The sequence below is a fragment of the Pelodiscus sinensis genome, unplaced genomic scaffold (assembly GCF_049634645.1).
Source record: "Pelodiscus sinensis isolate JC-2024 unplaced genomic scaffold, ASM4963464v1 ctg71, whole genome shotgun sequence".
Classification (NCBI taxonomy): domain Eukaryota; kingdom Metazoa; phylum Chordata; order Testudines; family Trionychidae; genus Pelodiscus; species Pelodiscus sinensis.
Genome location: NW_027465980.1, coordinates 405,973 through 426,520, shown reverse-complemented (window position 1 = coordinate 426,520; position 20,548 = coordinate 405,973). Strand labels below are relative to the sequence as shown.

The 20,548-nt window shown below is 47.0% G+C and overlaps 1 protein-coding gene across 7 annotated transcripts in view; it reads right to left on the bottom strand.

Moving 5' to 3' along the window:
- Window positions 1-20,548, bottom strand: part of TEX11 (testis expressed 11) — a 211,306-nt gene that overhangs the window by 52,279 nt on the left and 138,479 nt on the right. For all 7 annotated transcript variants that reach the window (XM_075917646.1, XM_075917649.1, XM_075917648.1 and 4 more), the window contains 4 exons: window positions 7,735-7,859; window positions 5,792-5,877; window positions 5,035-5,088; window positions 2,958-2,998 (listed from right to left, as the gene is read on the bottom strand). In XM_075917646.1, the coding sequence (XP_075773761.1) occupies window positions 2,958-2,998; window positions 5,035-5,088; window positions 5,792-5,877; window positions 7,735-7,859 (306 nt within the window). The remainder of the gene's footprint in view (window positions 1-2,957; window positions 2,999-5,034; window positions 5,089-5,791; window positions 5,878-7,734; window positions 7,860-20,548) is intronic.

Here is a 20,548-nt window from a genome sequence, read left to right as displayed (position 1 = left end):
GGAGTGAAAGGGTCCGTTGGAGCTGTCTTTGAGGAGGATTCCTCATCCAATGTGGCAGTGGGTGAATGATGGCGAGGAGGGGTCCTGTGCTCAGGGTCAGAAGCAAGACACAGGGATTTCCCCTTTATTCAGCTCTGGTAAGGCCATACCTGGAGTATTGTGTCCACTTCTGGGCCCCCCACTATAGAAAGGATGTGGACGCATTGGAGAAGGTCCAGTGGAGGGCAAACAAAATGCTTAGGGGGCTGGAGCACGTGACCTATGAGGAGAGGCTGAGGGATTTGGGTTTATTTAGTCTGCAGAAGAGAAGAGTGAGGGGGGATTTGAGAGCAGCCTTCAACTTCCTGAAGGGAGGTTCCAGAGAGGATGGAGAGAGGCTGTTCTCAGTAGTGACGAATGGCAGAACAAGGAGCAATGGTCTCAAGTTACAGTGAGGGAGGTCTAGGTTGGAAATTAAGAAAAACTATTTCACTAGGAAGGTGGGGAAGCACTGGAATGGGCTCCCTAGGGAGGGGTGGAATCTCCATCCCTAGAGGTTTTTAAGTCTTGGTTTGACACAGTCCTGGCTCATAGACTCATAGACTCATAGACTTTAAGGTCAGAAGGGACCATTATGATCATCTAGTCTGACCCCCTGCACAGTGCAGGCCACAGAATCTCACCCACCCCTCTTAGAATAATCCTCTCACCTATGTCTCAGATATTGAAGCCTTCCAATACTTTGAAGGCCCCAACATGCAGAGAGTCCTTCAGCTGTGATCTGTGCCCAATGCTACAGAGGAAGGCGAAAAACCTCCAGGGCCTCTGCCAATCTACCCTGGAGGAAAATTCCTTCCTGACCCCAAATATGGCGATCAGCTAAACCCTGAGCATGTGGGCAAGACTCACCAGCCAGACACCCAGAAAGTTCCCTATAGCAACTCCTATCATCCCTCCATTGACCTATTTCCAACTGGAAATGAATGGTCAATTAGTTACCAAGATCATGTTATTTCATCCAACCATCCCCTTATCATAGAATCAGAACTGGAAGAGACCTCAGAAGGTCGTCAAGTCCAGCCCTCCGCTCTAGGCAGGACCAATCCCATCTAAATCAACCCGGCCAGGGCTTTGTCAAGCCGAGACTTAAACACCTCTAGGGATGGAGACTCCACTACTTCCCTAGGTAACCCATTCCAATGCTTCACTACCCTCCTAGTAAAATAGTTTTTCCTAATATCCAATCTGGACCTCTCCCACCACAACTTGAGACCATTGCTCCTTGTTCTGCCATCTGTCACTACTGAGAACAGCCTCTCTCCATCCTCTTTGGAACCTCCCTTCAGGAAGTTGAAGGCTGCTATCAAGTCCCCCCTCACTCTTCGCTTCTGCAGACTAAACAGACCCAAGTCCCTCAGCCTCTCCTCGTAGGTCATATGCTCCAGACCCCTAATCATTTTGGTTGCCCTCCGCTGGACCCTCTCCAATGCGTCCGCATCCTTTTTGTAGTGGGGGAACTACACTACAACTGGCTGAGTTGATTTAGTTGGGATTGGTCCTGCTTTGGGCAGGGGGCTGGACTCAATGATCTCCCGAGGTCTCTTCCAGACCTATGAGTCTATGATTCTACTCCACGAGATGAACTCTAGCTGTAGCAAGTTTTTGCCATCAATTTTTTGCAGTGGTAACACTTGTAACGTGTGTCTCTCCTAAACAGTGAACACACTCTACATGGCCGTCTGAAGCTGGCATGGACAGTTTACAAGTTAGACAGCATCTAATGCCTGGAGAGCTAGGCATGGCAGAGAAGCTGTTTGAAAAAAGGGGATGGGAATAATCCCTTGTAAATACATATAGACTGATAGGCAATGTCTGCTTCAGGTGGGGGAGGAAGGATTTTTTTTTTAAGTAAGGAAAATAAGGGGAAAAGCCTGAAGGGAGAAAATAATGAAGAAGATAAAATTAGGAGTAAATAATAGTAGAAAAGTTTCCTGAAGATGCTGCTGCTATGCTGACTGAAGCCAACAGTGGCAGAGCAGGAAATGGGGAATGGCTGGCTGTGAACATGGGACAGCTTCTCAGAGAGGTGTGAGATAGCTGCCATGCAAGCATGGTGAACCGGAGCACTGCTATTACAAATCTCTGGCTAAAAGCACAAGGGTGCACAGGTACCTACAGTGGAACTCCCACAGGGACACTCTTCAAAGAAGAAGTGTGTATGGTTAGCCCACACATGCTGGCTAGCCTCATGATGCAGCAAAAGGAGAGACGGCACATATGCAGGCCCAACAGACATTGCTACTGAAGTTCACTGATAAGCATGGCAGGGATGCAGACACACCTGCAGTGAAGCACCCATAGGGACACTAGTCAAAGTAGAGGAGGGGTTTTGGGAAGGTAGGCAAAGGGCAAATTGAACTAAGTGTTAATATTGTCATTAGCCCATCATTTCTCTGACCAACTTTCTATTATTTTCTGCCGTTTCTAGTTTCAGAGGAAGAATAGAAGTCACTTTAATATAAACAATCCTCTTTTTGTAAATAACAAGGACAATAAAGAGCCTAGCACTTGACCTTTAACTACCAACTTTATAAATTCACACTGGAAACTCATTATAACAGAACAACCCTTTTCATTTGTCATAGCTCCTGCCTGTCTAGTAAAGGTGCTGTTCTGAGCCCTATCCATGTAAACAGAACTGTCACTTCAGGCCATCCTAGACTGAAGCCTCTAGGACTGCTAGCCATGTCACCTGATTTTTAACTGCATTTGTGAGGAGTAGGGTTTCCTCTTCCCAAGGGGAAACTGTGTAGGAAGAGGGGGCCTTTTGTCTAAGGGAAGCAGCTAACACTGTTATAGGCCCTACCAGCAATGAAGCTCTTCTAAATGTAGTCTTCCATCTTTCCAGAGCAGAAAAACACAGCATTAACTGTGCAGATAGATAAACAACCACAAAAAATGGAAATTAAACTACATACCTGAGGTCAAGTAAGCCACAAGTGTGTCCATACCGTTATTCCTAGAATGGAGGGGGAAATCGAGTTTTACAGAACACTTATTTTATATGGTATGGCAGAATACAGTAACTCTAATTACAGATAAAATAACCCATCCTTTTGTCAAAAGCATAAAGACTCAAACCCCATATTGTTCTAGGACCTGGAGTAGCAGTGCTGCAGGCATGTAGTAACAGTCGTGTAGATATGGCGATCTTTAGGAACAGAGTTGGAGCATTGTAGCAGATTTTCTATGTTTCATTTACATAGCCTTGTTTCCTTGCAATATCAAAAGTATGGCACTAACTCCAACGTGGGTACAGAGCAAAATGATATAAACCAGTCCAAACAGACCCAAGATTTACTATCAACAGTATTCCTTTTCCTGGGCTTTGGGCACTCAAAATACAAATTGAAAAATACTTGGTTTCTGGCATGGGAGATCACTGTTCTCAGAGCTCTTGACAGGCACATTTTCCAACTGTCAACTGGAGATGTCTACTTCAGAGAAACAGTCTGATCCACACTCCCCACTGAGGACTGAGTTAGTATCATGCTGGCATTCAGTTCACAGGAGAGAGGGAGTAATACAGGTACTTGGAGAAAAATTATCCAAGATGAAGAGATGACCACACTTGATGCCACTGGGCCCATTAATTGAAGTTCTTATTCATTTATGTAAATTGTTGTTTGGCTTGATTAAGGGAATAATAAGAAAATAAAAACCACATATACCTTTCTAAGGCTATGTCTACACCACAGAGTTCTTCGGAAAAACATCTGTTTTTCCAAAAAAACTTCACTTTCGTCCACACTGCAATTGTGTTCTTTCAAAAAAAACTGAAAGAACAGAGGGGCTTTCGGACATTGGTAAACCTCTTTCTATGAAGAAGAGGGAGTTCTTTCGAAAAAAGAGGAAAGAGGAAAAAGCACAGTTGCCTTGGTGGCCACTCTGTCCATAGTAATCACAACTTAAATGCGAGAAAGCATCCATTCAGTGTGGACACTATTTTTCGAGAAAGCAGATCGCTTTTTCGATGTGCTTGGGCTGTGTGGACATTCTCTTTTGGAAGAAGTTTTTTCTGAAGATCTCTTCTGGAAAAGCTTCTTCCGAAAGAAACCTGCAGATGTAGCCCAAGTCGACAATCATAGTACAGAAATAACAAGTAGTCCTGTGGCACTTTAGAGGCTAACAAAAAACATATATAATATTGTGAGCTTTCATAGGCAAAACCCACTTCATCAGATGAACTGAAAAGTGATAACGGGAATGCAGAATTCATAACAGAAAAAGAAGCAGGGTAGTACCAATCAATTATAGGACCTGTGCTAATGAGGCTAATTAGGTGGGCCGGAAGTGTCCTAAACTTAACTTGTAATCTAAAAAATAGCTGTTAAATGCAGGAAAGGCTGGCTTTATAATGCCACATCTTTGTTCAAGCCCAGTAAAATAGTGTCAAATTCACAGACGAATGTCAATTCCGCATTCTCTCTCTGTGATTGGCTGGTGAAATTCCTTTGTAGAAGAATGGCTACTTTTAAATCAATTAATGAGTACCCAGGCAGGTTAAAATGTTCCCTTACAGGTTTACGTGTATTAACATTTTTGATGTCTGACTTGTGTCCAGTCATCCTTTGTTGCAGAGACTATCTCATTTGGCCAATATACATGGCAGAGAGGCATTGTTGGCACTTAATGGCATATATCACATTAGAGGATGTGCAGCTGTATGAGTCTCTGATGTTGTGGTTTATATGATTAGGTCCTGTGATGATGATGCTTGCAGAGAGGTGTGAACAGTGTTGGCAACAGGGTTTGGTGCAGGGGTAGGGTTCCTGGGTGAGTGTACTGAGGTGTGATGTGTGGCTGCTGGAAAGGATTTGCTTCAGGTTAAGGGGTTGTCTGTAGGGCAAGGACTGGCCTGTCTCCCAAGGCCTGTGAGAGTGAGGAATCTTTTTCCAGGATCGGTTGTAGATCGTCAATGATGCGCTGAAGGGGTTCCAACTGGGGGCTGTGAGTGATGACTAGTACAGAAATGTATTTAGAAAATGGCCTCACCTATTCTCTTTGGGTTCTGCCATGACTTTTGACAACACAAGGCGAATCACACATCTATATGTAAGAAAAAAACAGAAAATAAAACTGAGAAACTATATCACTATTAATATTTTTGTGTCTTTTCAGATCTGAATAGAGAGAACCTTTTCCCAGCTCTTCTCTATGCCATCAAGTCAATATACAGATTTTTCCCATCCTCATCCTTTATTTTGTCCTCTACTTTGCTAAGTCAATATCTGGCTGGCTTGGGGTAAACAACAGAAGCAATGTGTTTGTCTTATAATTATTATTCTTAAAATAGGGTAGAAAACTTTAACATTGTATTTTTTAAAAAATTCTTTATTAGCTACAAACCCAAGTTCTAAGGCTAGATACCAAATATCAAATCAGTCCTTTCACCTCTGGGGATTATAGACAGGAAGTCAAAACACATTTGTTGCAATTTCATTCTAGTCACCACCAGCCATTTGTCCACATCACAGAAACATTAAATTCAGAGCAGCTGGCATTCACTACTCAAAGGAAGCCTATGACAGTCATGGCTACAAGTGTGGCAGTTCAGGTATGAGGTATATTTTACAGTGCCATGGGATGGTCTGGACTTCAACAGCAGAAAAGCTGCTGGCTAGCATAGTATACATCACCTGCTCAGTTCTTCACCTTAATGAAAACTAAAAAAAAATATTCAGATGTAATAAAATAAAACAAAGAAAAGCAGCACAAATTCATTTCCTTTATGGGTATCTCTAATACTTACTTTAAAGCTGTAAACACTTGTTGGCAATCTTGTGAGTGCTGATATAAATACTCCAAAGCTTTAATAGCTACAACCTGCTGTTCATTCTGAAAACAAGTAACACACACATTTTCTAAAAGCTGTGCTAATCTTCAAATAATTCCATCCTACCCACAACTGGAAAATGTTTGCTGGATTTCATAGGCCTTTTCATGGGGGTAAGGCAAGAGGATTCTGCATAACAAACATGCCCAGATGCAAGGCAAAAAGTCTTAACAATGTGATTCCTTGTACAATCAGTCCATAGACAGAAAAAGACCACTACATCTTGGGGAAACCATTAGAACCTGGGATACTATTAGTAAAACCCAAGAGGACAGATAAAAGGACTGTGCTATACATGCCAATATAATCATTAATTCAGTATACGCACAATTCAGTTACTGCTCACATACATGCAAGGAAGACACGGTATTTTTCATAGTAATTTGAGATTTCCCAACTCCAGAATCTGAGCTTCTTACACACATATAAGCAGCTTCCCCTTCCGAGTTCAGCAATCAAGACAGAAGACAACAGAAACTCTGTACCTTATGACAGGAGACCTTAGGAAAGCATCTGATGCAATGTCCATGTACTAACATATGTACAGGCAGTCCCCGAGTTACGCGGATCCGACTTATGTCGGATCCGCACTTACAAACGGGGCTTTCTCGCCCCGGAGCTCTCAGGCAGCGGGACCGCCCAGAGCACAGCGGTCCCGCCACCTCGACCTCCAGGGCGAGAAAAGCTGCTCCGGGTGCCCCTGGTCTGCTGGGGACCGTCTCCAGCAGACCAGGGACACCTGGAGCAAAGCTGGGGAGGTGGAGGGGTCTCGCGCCTCTGAGGCTTTGCTCTGGCAAAGCCTCAGAGGCACGGCACCGCACCGCTGCTGCGGCTTTGCTCCTGGTGCCCCTGGTCTGCTGGGGACCATCTCTGCTGCGGCTTTGCTCCCGGTGTCCCTGGTCTGCTGGAGACGGTCCCCAGCAGACCAGGGGCACCGGGAGCAAAGCCGCAGCAGTGGCGGGGAGCTGCGCCTCTGAGGCTTTGCCAGAGCAAAGCCTCAGAGGCACGGCACCCCGCTGCCGCTTTGCTCCCCGTGTCCCTGGTCTGCTGGGGGGGGGGGCACAGCTAGTGCGCCCCCCCCAGCAGACCAGGCTTTTGTTGTGGACCCTGGGGCAGAACAGCTGGGGCGCTGCCGGTTGGTCCCGCAGCGCCGCTCTGGGCACTACTGGACCAACCTGGCAGCACCCCAGCTGCTCTGTCCCAGGCGTCCTGATTCAGCCGCTGCTGGTCAGTTTCAGCAGCGGCTGAATCAGGATGCTTGGGGCAGAGCAGCTGGGGTGCTGCTGGGTTGGTCCAGTAGCGCCGAGGAGTGGCGCTACTGGAGCAACCCAGCAGCACCCCAGCTGCTCTGCCCCAGGCGTCCCCAAGTCAGCCGCTCCTGAAACTGACCAGCGCTGACTACAGGAAGCCCGAGGCAGAGTTACTCTGCCCCGGGTTTCCTGGAATCAGCCGCTGATCAGTTTCAGCAGCAGCTGACTTGGGGACACTTGGGGTTCTTAAGTTGAATCTGTATGTAAGTCAGAACTGGCGGTCAGTTTCAGCAGCGGCTGAATCTGGACGCCAGTTCCGACTTACATACAGATTCAACTTAAGAACAAACCTACAGTCCCTATCTTGTACGTAACCCGGGGACTGCCTGTACCTGAGGAATTTTCCTTAAGAATTCTTTTAAAACTTTATTTCTTTGTATTGGAATAAGCCTCTGTTTCACCTTATTCAACACACTTGAGTTTACATAGCAAGGTCTTCTCTAGTGTAGCACATAGCAAAGAAAGTCTACAAATTAGGACAGGCTACAGCTGCTACACTTACTTGAAGATTAAACAGAAGCCCAAGAAAATATTATCAGCTCTACCTACCTCTAAAGCAATCTGGGCAGCTAAACTCAGAAGATTGGTGGCTGCACTTCCATCTGCTAACAACTTATCTTCAAGTTGAGTATGATTTGCTGCTAACTTCCCAATTGCAACAACTGCCTCCACCGCTGAAATTAACGAAGAAAGGGAAGTTACTTACCCTGTGCAATAATGACAGCTCTTTGAAATGTGTCCTCCCATGGGTGCTCCACTGTTGCTCTCGGGCTTGTCCCAGCGCCATAGATTGGAGATTTTTCAAGCAGCATCTGGTCAGGCCACGCATGCTCGCACGTGGTGCATGCAGTTTGCGCCTTTGAAGTTCACGTGTGCAGCCCAAGTCTCCTCGGTTTTCATCGTAACTACCAGCTTGTGTACAACAGATCCGAAGAAGAGGGGAAGGAAGGGTGGGTTGTGGAGCACCCATGGGGGCAAACAAACTCAAAGAACTGTTGTTACTGTACAAGGTGAGTAACCCCTTTCTTCTTCGAGTGATGTCCCCGTGGGTGCTCCACTGTTGGTGATTCTGTAGCAATATCCACAGTGTGGTAGGTGGGCTTTAAATTATGAGTTATGCAGATCTGAGGGCCACCTGGGCTACAGTGGAACTCCTCTCTGTTCGAGGGTTGATTGCATAGTGTTTTATAAAGGTGTGGTTGGACGCCCATATAGCTTCTGCACAGATATCTATAAGGGAGACCCCTTTCAGGAAGGCAGTTGACGTATCTATGGCCTGTGTCGAATGAGCTCTCAGCATTGTAGGAAGAGGGCTGTTTTGCATGGAATAACATTGAGTAACACAGGATGTAATTATTTTGGAAATACGTTGCGCGGATAATGCCATCCTCTGCAATCATTCCATAAGGGATAGGAATAATGATTGCAATTTGTGGAAGGGTCGTGTACAGTCAATATAGAATGCTAACATCCTATGGGCATCTAGCCCATAATACTGCATCCTCATGAAAAGCATGAGGCTTCAGGTGAAATGTGGGAAGAACTATAGGCTTGTTGATGCGAAATTCTGAGCACACTTTCAGTAGAAAGGAAGGATGAGGTTGGAGGACCACTCTGTCTTTGTAAAATACTGTGTAAGTGGTGCCACCACGAGAGCAGCATTTTTGCTCATTGATCTTACCGATGTGATTGCTATTAGAAAGACCATCTTTGCTGTTAGTACAGGGAGCGAACATGTGGCTAGAGGCTCAAATGGAGGTCCCATCAGTGTGTTCAGCACAAGGTCTAGATCCCATGAGGGGGTTAGCAGCCTGCATGGTGGATTAAGATTATGCAGCTCTCTAAGGAATCTCTTCGAGACTGGGTGCACAAATATAGAAAATCTGTCAATCGGCAGATAGAAAGCCATCACACCGCAAGATGCACTCTGAGGGAGAATGGTGATAGTCCTTGGTCCTTGATCTGCAAAATGTAATCCAGCATAATATGTAGTGGAGCGGCAATCAGCAGAGTATCATTATCGGTGCACCATGCTACAAAGCAGTTCCACTTCTGGAGGTAAGTCTTATGTGTAGTCTGTCTTCTACTGTTTATTAAAACTCTTTTCACCTGTTGAGAAGAGCTCTTTTCCATCTCTGGGTATGTCTACACTACAGCACTAATTTGAACTAACTTAATTCGAATTAGTTAATTCGAACTAAGCTAATTCGAACTAGTGCATCTAGACCTAAAAACTAGTTCGAATTAGCATTTTGCTAATTCAAACTAGCATGTCCACATTGAGTGGACCCTGAACCAAAGTTAAGGCTGGCCGGAAGCAGTGCCGGCAGGGTATCAGGTTAGGACTTAGAGCGTGGAGCTGCTGTCTCAGCCTAGCCAAGGGCTGTGCTTAAAGGGACCCGACCCTCACCCCGGACAGACAGTTCTCAGGGTTCCCCGCTTGCTTGTCTACCACGACGAGGGACAGCAAAGCAGTCCTGTCTTGGAGTGCCCTGAGTGCCTACACTCGGCACATCACAGCACTCGGCCATCAGCCCAGCTGCACTTGCCGCAGGCTGCCATCCGGGAGGTCAATCGGGGGGCTGCAGGAGAGCTTCCACCCTGAGGAGCCCGCAGAGCTACCCCAGTCCTCCCCATCGGGGGCTCATACCCCATTCCTCCCTCACTTCCTTCCACTTACCCCTTCCTAGCCCCCCTTCCTGATGTACAAAATAAAGGACACGTGTGTTCAAAAATAGAAACTCTTTATTTAACAAAACTGGGGGGGGGGGATTAACCTCTGGGCAGACTGGGAAAAGGAGGTGGGAGAGGGGAAGAGAGAGGGTGGGAGAGGGGAGGGGGAAACCTGGGAGGAGGGAGGTGGAAGGGGGAAGCCAGGGGAAGAAGGAGGAGGGGAAGTATCAAACTATGGTACGCCATACCTTCAGTACTGTGTACAGATGTGATCTCCTCACCCCAGAAAAGATATTTTGGCCTTGGAAAGGGTTCCGAAAAGGGCAACTAAACTGATCAGGGGTTTGGAACAGGTCCCATATGAAGAGAGGCTAAAGAGACTGGGACTTTTCAGCTTAGAAAAGAGGAGACTAAGGGGGGATATGATAGAGGTCTATAAAAGCATGACTGGTGCGGAGAGGATGCATAAAGAAAAGTTCTTCATTAGTTCCCATAATATAAGGACTAGAGGACACCAAAGGAAAGGAATGGGTAGCAGGCTTCAAACTAATAACAGAAAGTTCTTCTTTACAAAGCAAATAGTCAACCTGTGGAACTCCTTGCCGCAGTAGGCTGTGAAGGCTAGAACTATAACAGAGTTTAAAGAGAAGTTAGATAAAGTCATGGAGGATGGGTCCATGGAGTGCTATTAGCCAGGGGGTAGGAACGGTGTCCCTGGTCTCTGTTTGTGGAAGGTTGGAGATGGATGGCATGAGACAAATAGCTTGGTCTTTGTCTTCGGTCCATCCCCTCCGGGGTAGCTGGAGTTGGCCCCTGTCAGCAGACAGGCTACTGGGCTAGATGGACCTTTGGTCTGATCCAGTACGGCCGTTCTTATGTTCTAAGGTCAGGGTCGGGGGGGCTCACTGGACCACCTTGATTTTCATGCAAACCTGCTCCTGGGTTTTCATGTGGCCTTTGGTGGCCAGGCTGGAAGCTATCCTGCTCTAGACGGCCGCTTTCCTGTGCCTAGTGCGGAGGTCGTGGACGTTGGAGGCCTCCCCCTAAACCTGGATGTCCACGATCTCCGCACTAGACCAGACGGGCGCCCACCTCTTGCGGCCTCGGGCAGGCTCCTGGGAGCCGCCAGCCTGGTCCCGGAAAGAGGCAGAGGGCTGGGTGGCAGTGGGCGGCTGGCTCGTGCCGTGCCAGGTGCAGGGTCTCCTGGCTGAGTGCTGGCAAGCTTGCACCTGGCACGGGCACCATAGCCAGACCGTGCCCCTTTAAGGGCTCCGGGGCTGGGAGGGGGGCAGATGAATTTCCCTGGTTGTGCCCAGAGTGGCCACCAGGGCAAGCTGGGAAGGGCTAGCCTCTCACTAGTTCAAATTAAGTGGCTACACAGCCCTTAATTCGAACTAGGCGTTAGTCCTCGTAGAATGAGGTTTACCTAGTTCAAATTAAGTGCTCCGCTAGTTCGAATTAAGTTCGAACTAGCAGTTTACCTGTGTAGCGCCTATGAAAGTTAATTCGAACTAACTGCTGTTAGTTCGAATTAAATTTGTAGTGTAGACATACCCTCTGAGAGCTAGATAAAAACCATGTGGTCAGGTGTAATGTTTCTGGTTGGGGATGAAGAAGCTTGCATGAATTCTGAAATAAGAGATCTCATCAATTCAGAAGGGGGTAAGGAGGTCGACAAGACATTTGATAAAGATAGGGAAACCAAATCTGTCTGGCCCAGGCAGAGACTATAAGAATGACCCAAGTACCCTCCTGCTCGATCTTCCTGAGTACTCTGGGTATGAGAGGAATAGGATGGAACGCTTAGGAGAGGCAAGCCTACCATGATATGTGGAAGATGTCCCCAAGGGATCCCGGGCCCAAGCAATATTTGGGTTCCTTGGAATTCTGGTATGTCGCAAAAAAAACTACAGTTAGGTATCCCCACAGGTGAAACAGCAAATGCAGGATATCTATGTGAAGTTCCCATTCATGGTCTGTAATGAAGTGACAACAATCCGCAGTTGCATTTTGATCCCTGGGAGGTACGATGCAATGAGGGTGATGTTGTTGCAAATGCACCAATTCCACAGGCAAACTGCCTCCGCACAAAGCGATGGAAAGCAAGCACCTCCTTGTCGGTTGATGTAAAACATGGTGGTGGTATTGTCCGTTAGAATGCGCATACTGCAGCTGCGGATGTCTTGGACGAAGCACTTGCAAGCACTGCCCACAGGGCGCAGCTCCAAGAGATTGATATGCCAGAGGGATTGGTGAGCTGACCCTCTGCCCTGAGCAAAGCACCCCTGCATGTGTGCACCCCACCTGAGGAGGGAAGAGTCTGTAGTGATGTACACAGAAAGCTATGGCTAGTGAAAACGAACCCCCAGCAGGAGGTTTCCTGGACTGGTCCACCACTTTAGGGACTTGTGAAAATTGGCAGGAACAGATACCTGCTTGTGCAGCTGGTGTTTGGCTGGGATATAGACTAAAGAGAGCCAATGCTGAAGGCAGCAAAAGTGCAGGCGTGCATACTGGACCACTAAAGTCGTGGCAGCCATTAGAGATATGAAGGACTAGTCGACTATCTGATAAGCAAATGCTTACAAGATAGTTGACAGGATAGTCGACTAGTCGCTTCCCTCCTCCCTTGGTGCTTCTATTAGATAGAAGCAGCAAGGGGGGGGAGAAGAAGAGAGGGTACTTCAAAGTGGCAGCGCTGCTTGAAGCCTGAGGCTTTTCAAAGCAGCAGCACCACGTGGAACCTAGAATCAGCCGGGCACTCCCCAGATGTCCCCAGGCTCCGTGTGGTGCTGCTGCTTTGAAAAGCCGTGGGGAGCCCGGTGTCAGGCTCCTCGTGGCATTTAAAAGTGGCAGTGCTGCGTGGAGCCCGGGATCAGCGAGGGAAAACCCAGGTGATGCTGGGCTCCGTGCAGCGCTGCCACTTCAAAACACTGCCACAGCATTTAAAAGCAGCAGCACCACATGAAGTCCAGGGTCAGTGGGACAGTCACCAGCTGACTCCAGTCTCCAAGCGGCACTTTCACCTTTGAAGTGTAGCCCTAGGACTGTTGCTATATTTCAAAGGCAGAGGTGCCCTCTCGACTAATTGAACAGTTAATGCAATATGCATTAGGGATGTAATGGTGTAGTTGATTAACCAATTACTCGACAAGCAAAAGCTTATAGGTGAATGCTATAGACTACACGCATTTCCCCTGCCCCCCGGCCAGTAAATTTTCTAGCAGACTGGCCCGGATCAGTACGGGGTCCGGGATCTACCCCTGCTGCAGCTCTGCATCTAAAGTGTATTAGGAGCCAGGCAGGTAGGCAGCTGGGTCTGGGAGCTCAATCCACCCCCCCAGACAGGGGCTACTGCCACCCCATGCTGCTTTCTCTGTAACAAAGGCAGCAGTGCAGGGAAACAGGAAGCCAGTCTGTGAGGGGAGCTGTTTTTTAAACCGGCTCCCCTTGCGGATCAGCTTCCACCTGGCACCCTACGCTGCTGCCTCTGAATCAGAGGCAGTAGCGCAGAGGGCAGGGGGCTCCTTCGGAGTGAGGCCAGAACACACAGGCTGCCAGCCCCGCCCCCACCTCCAGGTCTATAGAATAGTCGGCTAATAGTTAAGAATTCATGAGGTTAATTGACTATTCAATTAATTGACATTTAACATCCCTAATACGCATTGACTATTTGATTAGTCAGTTACCCGATACTTAACATCTTTAGTGGACACGTGGCCCTTAAGTCGAAGACAGGATAATACAGTGACGGTAGGGCTGGATGTTATGATTCATATAAGGCTTGTTAAGGCTTCGAAGTGATGCTTGGGAAGGTATGCTCTCACCGTGCTGGAATCCAGATGAGCTCCTATGAACTCTAGCGATTATGTGACACATTGAGTGGATATCTATTAGTTTATGATGAGGCTGAGGGATTTGAACTGCCTCTTGGTAAACTGGATCCCCTGCAGAGTCACTTGTTGGGACGGGCCCTGTATGAGACAGTTGTCGAGATAAGGAAAAATCATCTACCGTCATGTTGCAGATGCACTACTACCACAGCTAGGGTTTTTGAAAGTACCCTGGGGGCAGAAGAAAGTCCAAAGGCCAGGACTTGATACTGAAAATGGTCAAACCAATCGTAAAGTGGATAAAGCATCTGTGAGCTGTGTGTATAGTTCTATGAAAGTAGGCGTCTTGCAGGTCAAGGGCTGCAAACTAGTCTCCCTCCTCTAGTGCCAGAATGATGGATACGAGTGGGATCATCTTGAATCATTGTTTGCGGAGGTATTTGTTTAGGCAGAGTAGGTCTAGGACAGGTCTCCAAACCCCAGATCATTTTTCCGTAAGGAAATAGTTTGAGTAAAAACCCCTGCCCCGATATTGCTTGGGCACCTTCTCTATGGTGCCTGTGTAAGAGGTGATCCACCTCTTGCCGTAGAAATAATTTCTGAGAGGGGTCCTAGAAGAAGATGGGTGGTGGTGTTCGGGGACTCCCTCCTAAGAGGGATGGAGTCATCCATCTGCCATCCAGACCAGGAATCTCGAGAAGTGTGCTGCTTACCAGGAACTAGAATTCAGGATGTGACTGAGAGTCTTCCAAAACTGATCAAACCTTCGGATTGCCACCCCTTCCCGCTTCTCCATGTGGGAACTAACAATACGGCCAAGAATGACCTTGAGCAGACCACTGCAAATTATGTACTGCTGGGAAAAAGGATCAAGGAATTTGAAGCGCAAGTGGTGTTCTCGTCCATCCTCCCTGTTGAAGGAAAAGGTCCAGGTAGAGATCGTCGAATCGTAGAAGCAAATGCATGGTTGCACAGGTGGTGTCGGAGAGAGGGCTTTGGTTTTTTCAACCATGGGACTCTGTTCCGGGAACAAGGATTGCTAGGAAGAGATGGGATCCACCTAACCAAGAGAGGAAAGAGCATCTTCAGAGGCAAGCTTGCAAACATAGTGAAGAGGACTTTAAACTAGGTTCGTTGGGGGATGGAGACCTAAGCCCTGAGGTAAGGGGGGGGAAGTGGGATACTAGGAAGAAAAAACAAGGAGAAAGGAGCAACAAAGGAGGATCCTTGATTCAAATGGAGAAGGTAGGGCCATCAACTGCTTATCTACGGTGTTTGTACACAAATGCAAGAAGCCTGGGAAACAAACAGGAAGAATTACAGATCACAGGCCCCGGCCCAGTCAAAGAACTATGATTTGATTGGAATAACAGAAACTTGGTGGGATGACTCACATGACGTAAGCACTGTCATGGAAGGGTATAAACTGTTCAGGAAGAACAGGCAGTGGAGAAAAGGAGGAGGAGTTGCACTGTATGTAAGAGAGCAGTATGACTGCACAGAGCTCCAGTATATAGAGGGAGAAAAGCCTGTTGAGAGTCTATATGTTAAGTTTAGAGGCCGAAGTAACAGGGGTGATGTTGTGGATGGTGTCTGCTATAGACCACCAGATCAGGTGGATGAGGCTTTCTTCAGACAACTAAGAGAAGCTTCAAGATCGCAGGCTCTGGTTCTCATGGGGGACTTCATTCACCCTGACATCTGTTGGGAGACCAATACAGCAGTACACAGACAATCCAGGAAGTTTTTGGAGAATGGAGCAAGTAATTAAGGAAATCATCTGCAAACACTTGGAAGATAGTAAGGTGATAGGTAAGAGCCAGCATAGATTTGTAAAGAACAAATTATGTCAAACCAATCTGATAATTTTCTTTGATAGGATAACAAGTCTTGTGGATAAGGGGGAAGTGGTAGATGTGGTATACCTAGACTTTAGTAAGGAATTTGATATAGTCTTGCATGATATTCTTATCAATAAATTAGGCAAATACAACTTAGATGGGGCTACTATAAAGTGGGTGCATAACTGGCTGGATAACCGTTCTCAGAGAGTAGTTATTAACAGTTCACAATCCTGCTAGAAAGGTATAACAAGTGCGGTTCCGCAGGGGCCGGTTTTGAGACCAGTTCTGTTCAATATCTTCATCAACGATTTAGATATTGGCATAGAGAGTACGCTTATTAAGTTTGCAGATGATACCAAGCTGGAGGGGTTGCAACTGCTTTGGAGGATAGGGTCATAATTCAAAATGATCTGGACAAATTGGAGAGGTAACAGGATGAAGTTTAATAAGGGCAAATGCAAAGTGCTCCACTTAGGAAGAAACAATCAGTTTCACACATACAGAACGGGAAGCGACTGTCTAGGAAGGAGTATGGCAGAAAGGGATCTAGGGGTTATAGTGGACCACAAGGTAAATATGAGTCAACAGTGTGACGCTGTTGCAAAAAAAGCAAACATGATTCTAGGATGTATTAATAGGTGTGTTGTGAGCAAGACACGAGAAGTCATTCTTCCGCTCTACTCTGTGCTGATTAGGCCTCAGTTGGAGTATTTTGTCCAGTTCTGGGCACCACATTTCAAGAAAGATGTGGAGAAATTGGAGAAGGTCCAGCGAAGAGCAACAAGAATGATTAAAGATCTAGAGAACATGACCTATGAAGGAAGACTGAAAGAATTGGGCTTGTTTAGTTTGGAAAAGAGAAGATTGAGAGGGGACATCAGAGCAGTTTTCAGGTATCTAAAAGGGTGTCACAAGGAGGAGGGAGAAAAATTTTTCTCCCTGACCTCTGAGCATAGACCAAGAAGCAATGGGCTTAAACTGCAGCAAGGGAAATTTAGGTTAGACATTAGAAAAAAGTTCCTGTCAGGGTGGTTAAACACTGGAATAAATTGCCTAGGGAGGTTGTGGAATCTACATCTCTGGAGATATTTAAGAGTAGGTTAGATAAATGTCTATCAGGGATGATTTAGACAGTAACTGGTCCTGCCATTAGGTCATGGGACTGGACTCGATGACCTCTCGAGGTCCCTTCCAGTCCTAGTATTCTATGAGTCTATGAATATTGGGGATAACTTCCTGGTACAAGTGCTGAAGGAACCGACCAGGGGCCATGCGCAGCTTGACCTGTTACTCACAAACGTGGAGAAACTAGTAGGGGAAGTAGATGTGGGTGGCAATCCGGGCAGCAGTGATCATGAGATGGTAGATTTCAGGATCCTGACAAAAGGAAGAAAGGAGAGTAGCAAAATACATACCCTGGACTTCAGAAAACCAGACTCCCTCCGAAAGCTGATGGGCAGGATCCCCTAGGATGTTAACATGAAGGGGAGTCCAGGAGAGCTGGCAGTATTCTGAAGAAGGGGTCCTCCATTGTTGCTCCTTCACCCAGTTGCCAGGTGTCTGGTGTCATCGGTGCTGGTATGGTCAGTGCTGGGGTTGAAAAGTTTTTTGTTTTGGTTCTGCTGCAGATACGGCACAGGGTCGTTCTGTGCCAAGGGTGCCCGGTTTGTCTCCCTTACTAATTCTGGGAGGTAGAGATCGGGCTGGAGACTTTCTCTTTTTTGCAGGTGGCAAAGATGAGAGTGAGTGTCACGTTAGTGGACTTTGAAGGGAGCCGCCAGATCACTGCTGTACCCATGGAGGGGTGCCCCAAAAATGGTATAAAAGGGGGCCATGTGAGGTGTTGAATAGGAGCTTACTGTCTGCTAATCCTATGTACGCTAGTCATGTGATTGTATAATGTCTGTGTGTATAGCTAGAAGTCTGTAATCTGTGTAGATAATGAATATTTCTCTGCATGTGGTAGAGCAGTGGGCAGAGCCCAGCCTATGGACATGCTAATCAGCGAGGCCCTGTGGGACAATGGCACTCAATGGGCCAAGGACACACGTAAAGAATGAGTGGTGACTCATACCTAAGGGCTACCAGCAGAGAACACAGGAATAAGCCGTGGGCCAGGCGACCTGCTGTAGCCAAGAAGAGACCAGGAAGGAGGGATAAATAGGCCATGTGGTGGACTCCATCTTGGTCTTCAGCTCAGCACTTCATCCCAGAGGCAGCAATGCAGGGATCGAAGAGCTGGAAAGACCTGTGGACCCATCCTGATCCTAGGATGCGCAACAAGGACTTTTAAACCAGCAGCTGTAACATCTCTTCGGCTGGTTTCTTGGAACCGGACAGAACTTGTTTGGGGTAGGTGGGATTGGGTGCTAGGACCCCCCACCTGTGTATGAGGCCCAGAGCCATCTGGGGCACAGATTGCTGGGGTGTTGGAGGGGTTTTGCTCGTGAGGCTTCAGGCAGGCAGCTGAAGCGCTCTGTGGGACTGGTTTGTGGCCTGTTTGGAGAGGTCACCAGTCTGGGGGCTGTAAGGAGCCCCGGATTTGAGCAATTCGCCCTGAGCGGACGCCCTCAGCTGTGTCCAGACACGGCTCGGTCCGTCACAGTGAGCCCATCCATTTCCTTTGTTTAGTGGGAGTCTCTTGCTGAGAAACCTCCTCCTTGGCAGCCTGTGGTTCTAACGCCTTGTTGAACAGTTACATGCGGAGTCTAAGCTCCCTGTCCTTCCAAGCCCTGGCCGTAAAGCTGCTGCAGTGAACACACTTCTGAGGGACGAGTGTCTCTCCCAAGCAGCAAATGCATGACCCATGGCCATCTGATACGGGCATAAGGTCACGACATTTGTCGCATTTTTTGAAACCAGAGAGAGCCGGGCATTTTGATTGACTTTTTTCGTAGTTCTTTCTTCCTCTTTTTCTTTTTTTTGGGGGGGAGGGGAGAGAGGGAAAGGGAGGGAAGCAGGAACCAGTATGAGTGGGTCTCTGACGCAGTAACCATTTACATAAGAAACAGGGTTTTGTTTTGGTTTTTTGAACAATTCAAAGAGAAACACGATAACTATAAATTTCTAACTAGGTAAACAGTAATTTCTTATCTACGGGATCCCGAGAGAAGGATAGGACTGGACTCTGTCTGTGACTGAGGGCAGTATGAGGAAAACTGAGGAGACTCAGGCCGCATGCACACACGTCAAAGGCGCGAACCACACACGCCACATAGGAGCATGCGCGCCCGACCAGAAACCACTTGAAAAATCTCTGATCTGCGGCGCCAGGACAAGCCCAACACCAACAATGGAGTGCCCACAGGGACATCACTTGAAGAAGAACCAGCTGTTAGCACAATTTTTCATAGAAGCATATGGAACTAGTTGTACGCTGGTATTTTAACACAAATACCATACTCATTTAAGGAAAGGCTGACATCTTCAACTGATTTTCACAAACTCCCCTGGAAAACCTGTCCCAACTTAGTAAGCATGTTAACACTTCTTTACAGTTAAGCAAAGTGCTTGCTAGAAAGATAATTATATGGTTTTTCTGGCTACAGAAGAGTGTTACTAAACAAGGCAAACTTTACCTCAGTCTTGTTCAAATGCCTGGTTGTTGCAAAAAGCCAAACACTACATCTACTATATAACCCATAAACTGGGTGGGTTCCCACTTTCCCATGTCTTGGCTCATGCCAGTGTGATGCCTTTATAGAGTCACAGAATACTAGAATATGAAATTTCGAAGGGACTTCAAGAGGACATCAAGTCCAGTCTCCTGCCTTCACAGCAGGACCAAGCACCATGTAGATCATCCCTGATAGATGTTTGTCTAACCTGTTCCTAAATATCTCCAATGATGAAGATTCCAAAACCTCCCTGGGCAATCCCTTGCCCCAGGTCACAACCCAAACCCCTGCACACCCTCCCACCCCGGTTCCCTGCCCCAAGTCACAACCCCCTCCTGCGCTAGGTCACAGTTCAAACCCTTCTAACTCCTCCTGGAACCCTAGTTCCCTTCCCCAGGGACCTCTTGCCTAAGGTCACAATCCGAACTCTTGCATCTTAGTCCCCTAACCCAGGTCACAACTGCCTCCTTCGACCAAACACTCTCCCAGACCCCATGTCCTCTCCTGCACCCCAATCCCTTACTGAAAGCTCCCTTCTGCACCCAACCTCCATCCCAGACCCCACATCTCCTCCATTAATATAGAAGAGTGCAGCCCTTGACCACTTTCCGATTTCTTCAAGTGCCCCCCACATCAAAAATTATTTTCCACCCTGAGTTAGCTGGTGCAACAATACTCTAAGCCTAGCTCAGTGTTTACCTCAGTTGCCATTAAATGGATGTAACATAACAAAGGAGGGGTAGGAGGATAGGGCAGTAGCAAGAAACAAAGCTATCAGTATGATGTTAAAGATGAAGGAGACTCTGAGCCATATTTTAATTTAAGCTTTTCATGCCCAGCACTCTCAAAGACAACTGCAGTCTTGTCTGAGTGGACATATATCCCACTTATTTTAAAAAGAGCTACACTCACTTACAATAGAGGGTGCTGGTCTGTGCAATTTCCTTGTGTACATTGCAGACACAAAAATGCTCCATATATTTGTTGGGCAGGTAACAATCACTATTTGACAGAGATAAACCCTTAATCAGTTGTATGGTAGTGTGGATACAACAGACACAGCCAGTGAATTGTGATAACTGCCACTTTTAGAGTAAGAGAGTCAGTAGTAGGTGCACACAGGAAATAAGACGGTGCAGGAAACCTCTCATCCCAGTATATTTCTTCATACAACATACTGTTAACCTGTGGAACCCTTTGCCAGAGGATGCTGTGAAGGGCTAAAATATTTCTCCACTCATTTTCCACTCTTCTTCCATGAAAATGCTAAGAGGGATTAAAGGTCCCCAGATTCTGCCTTTTCTATAGCTACAGATGTCTAGAATTATTATTATATTATTATGTCTGTACGGCCCCTTGTGCATGCGCCTAGTCGGGGCGGGGCAGCTTGCATGTA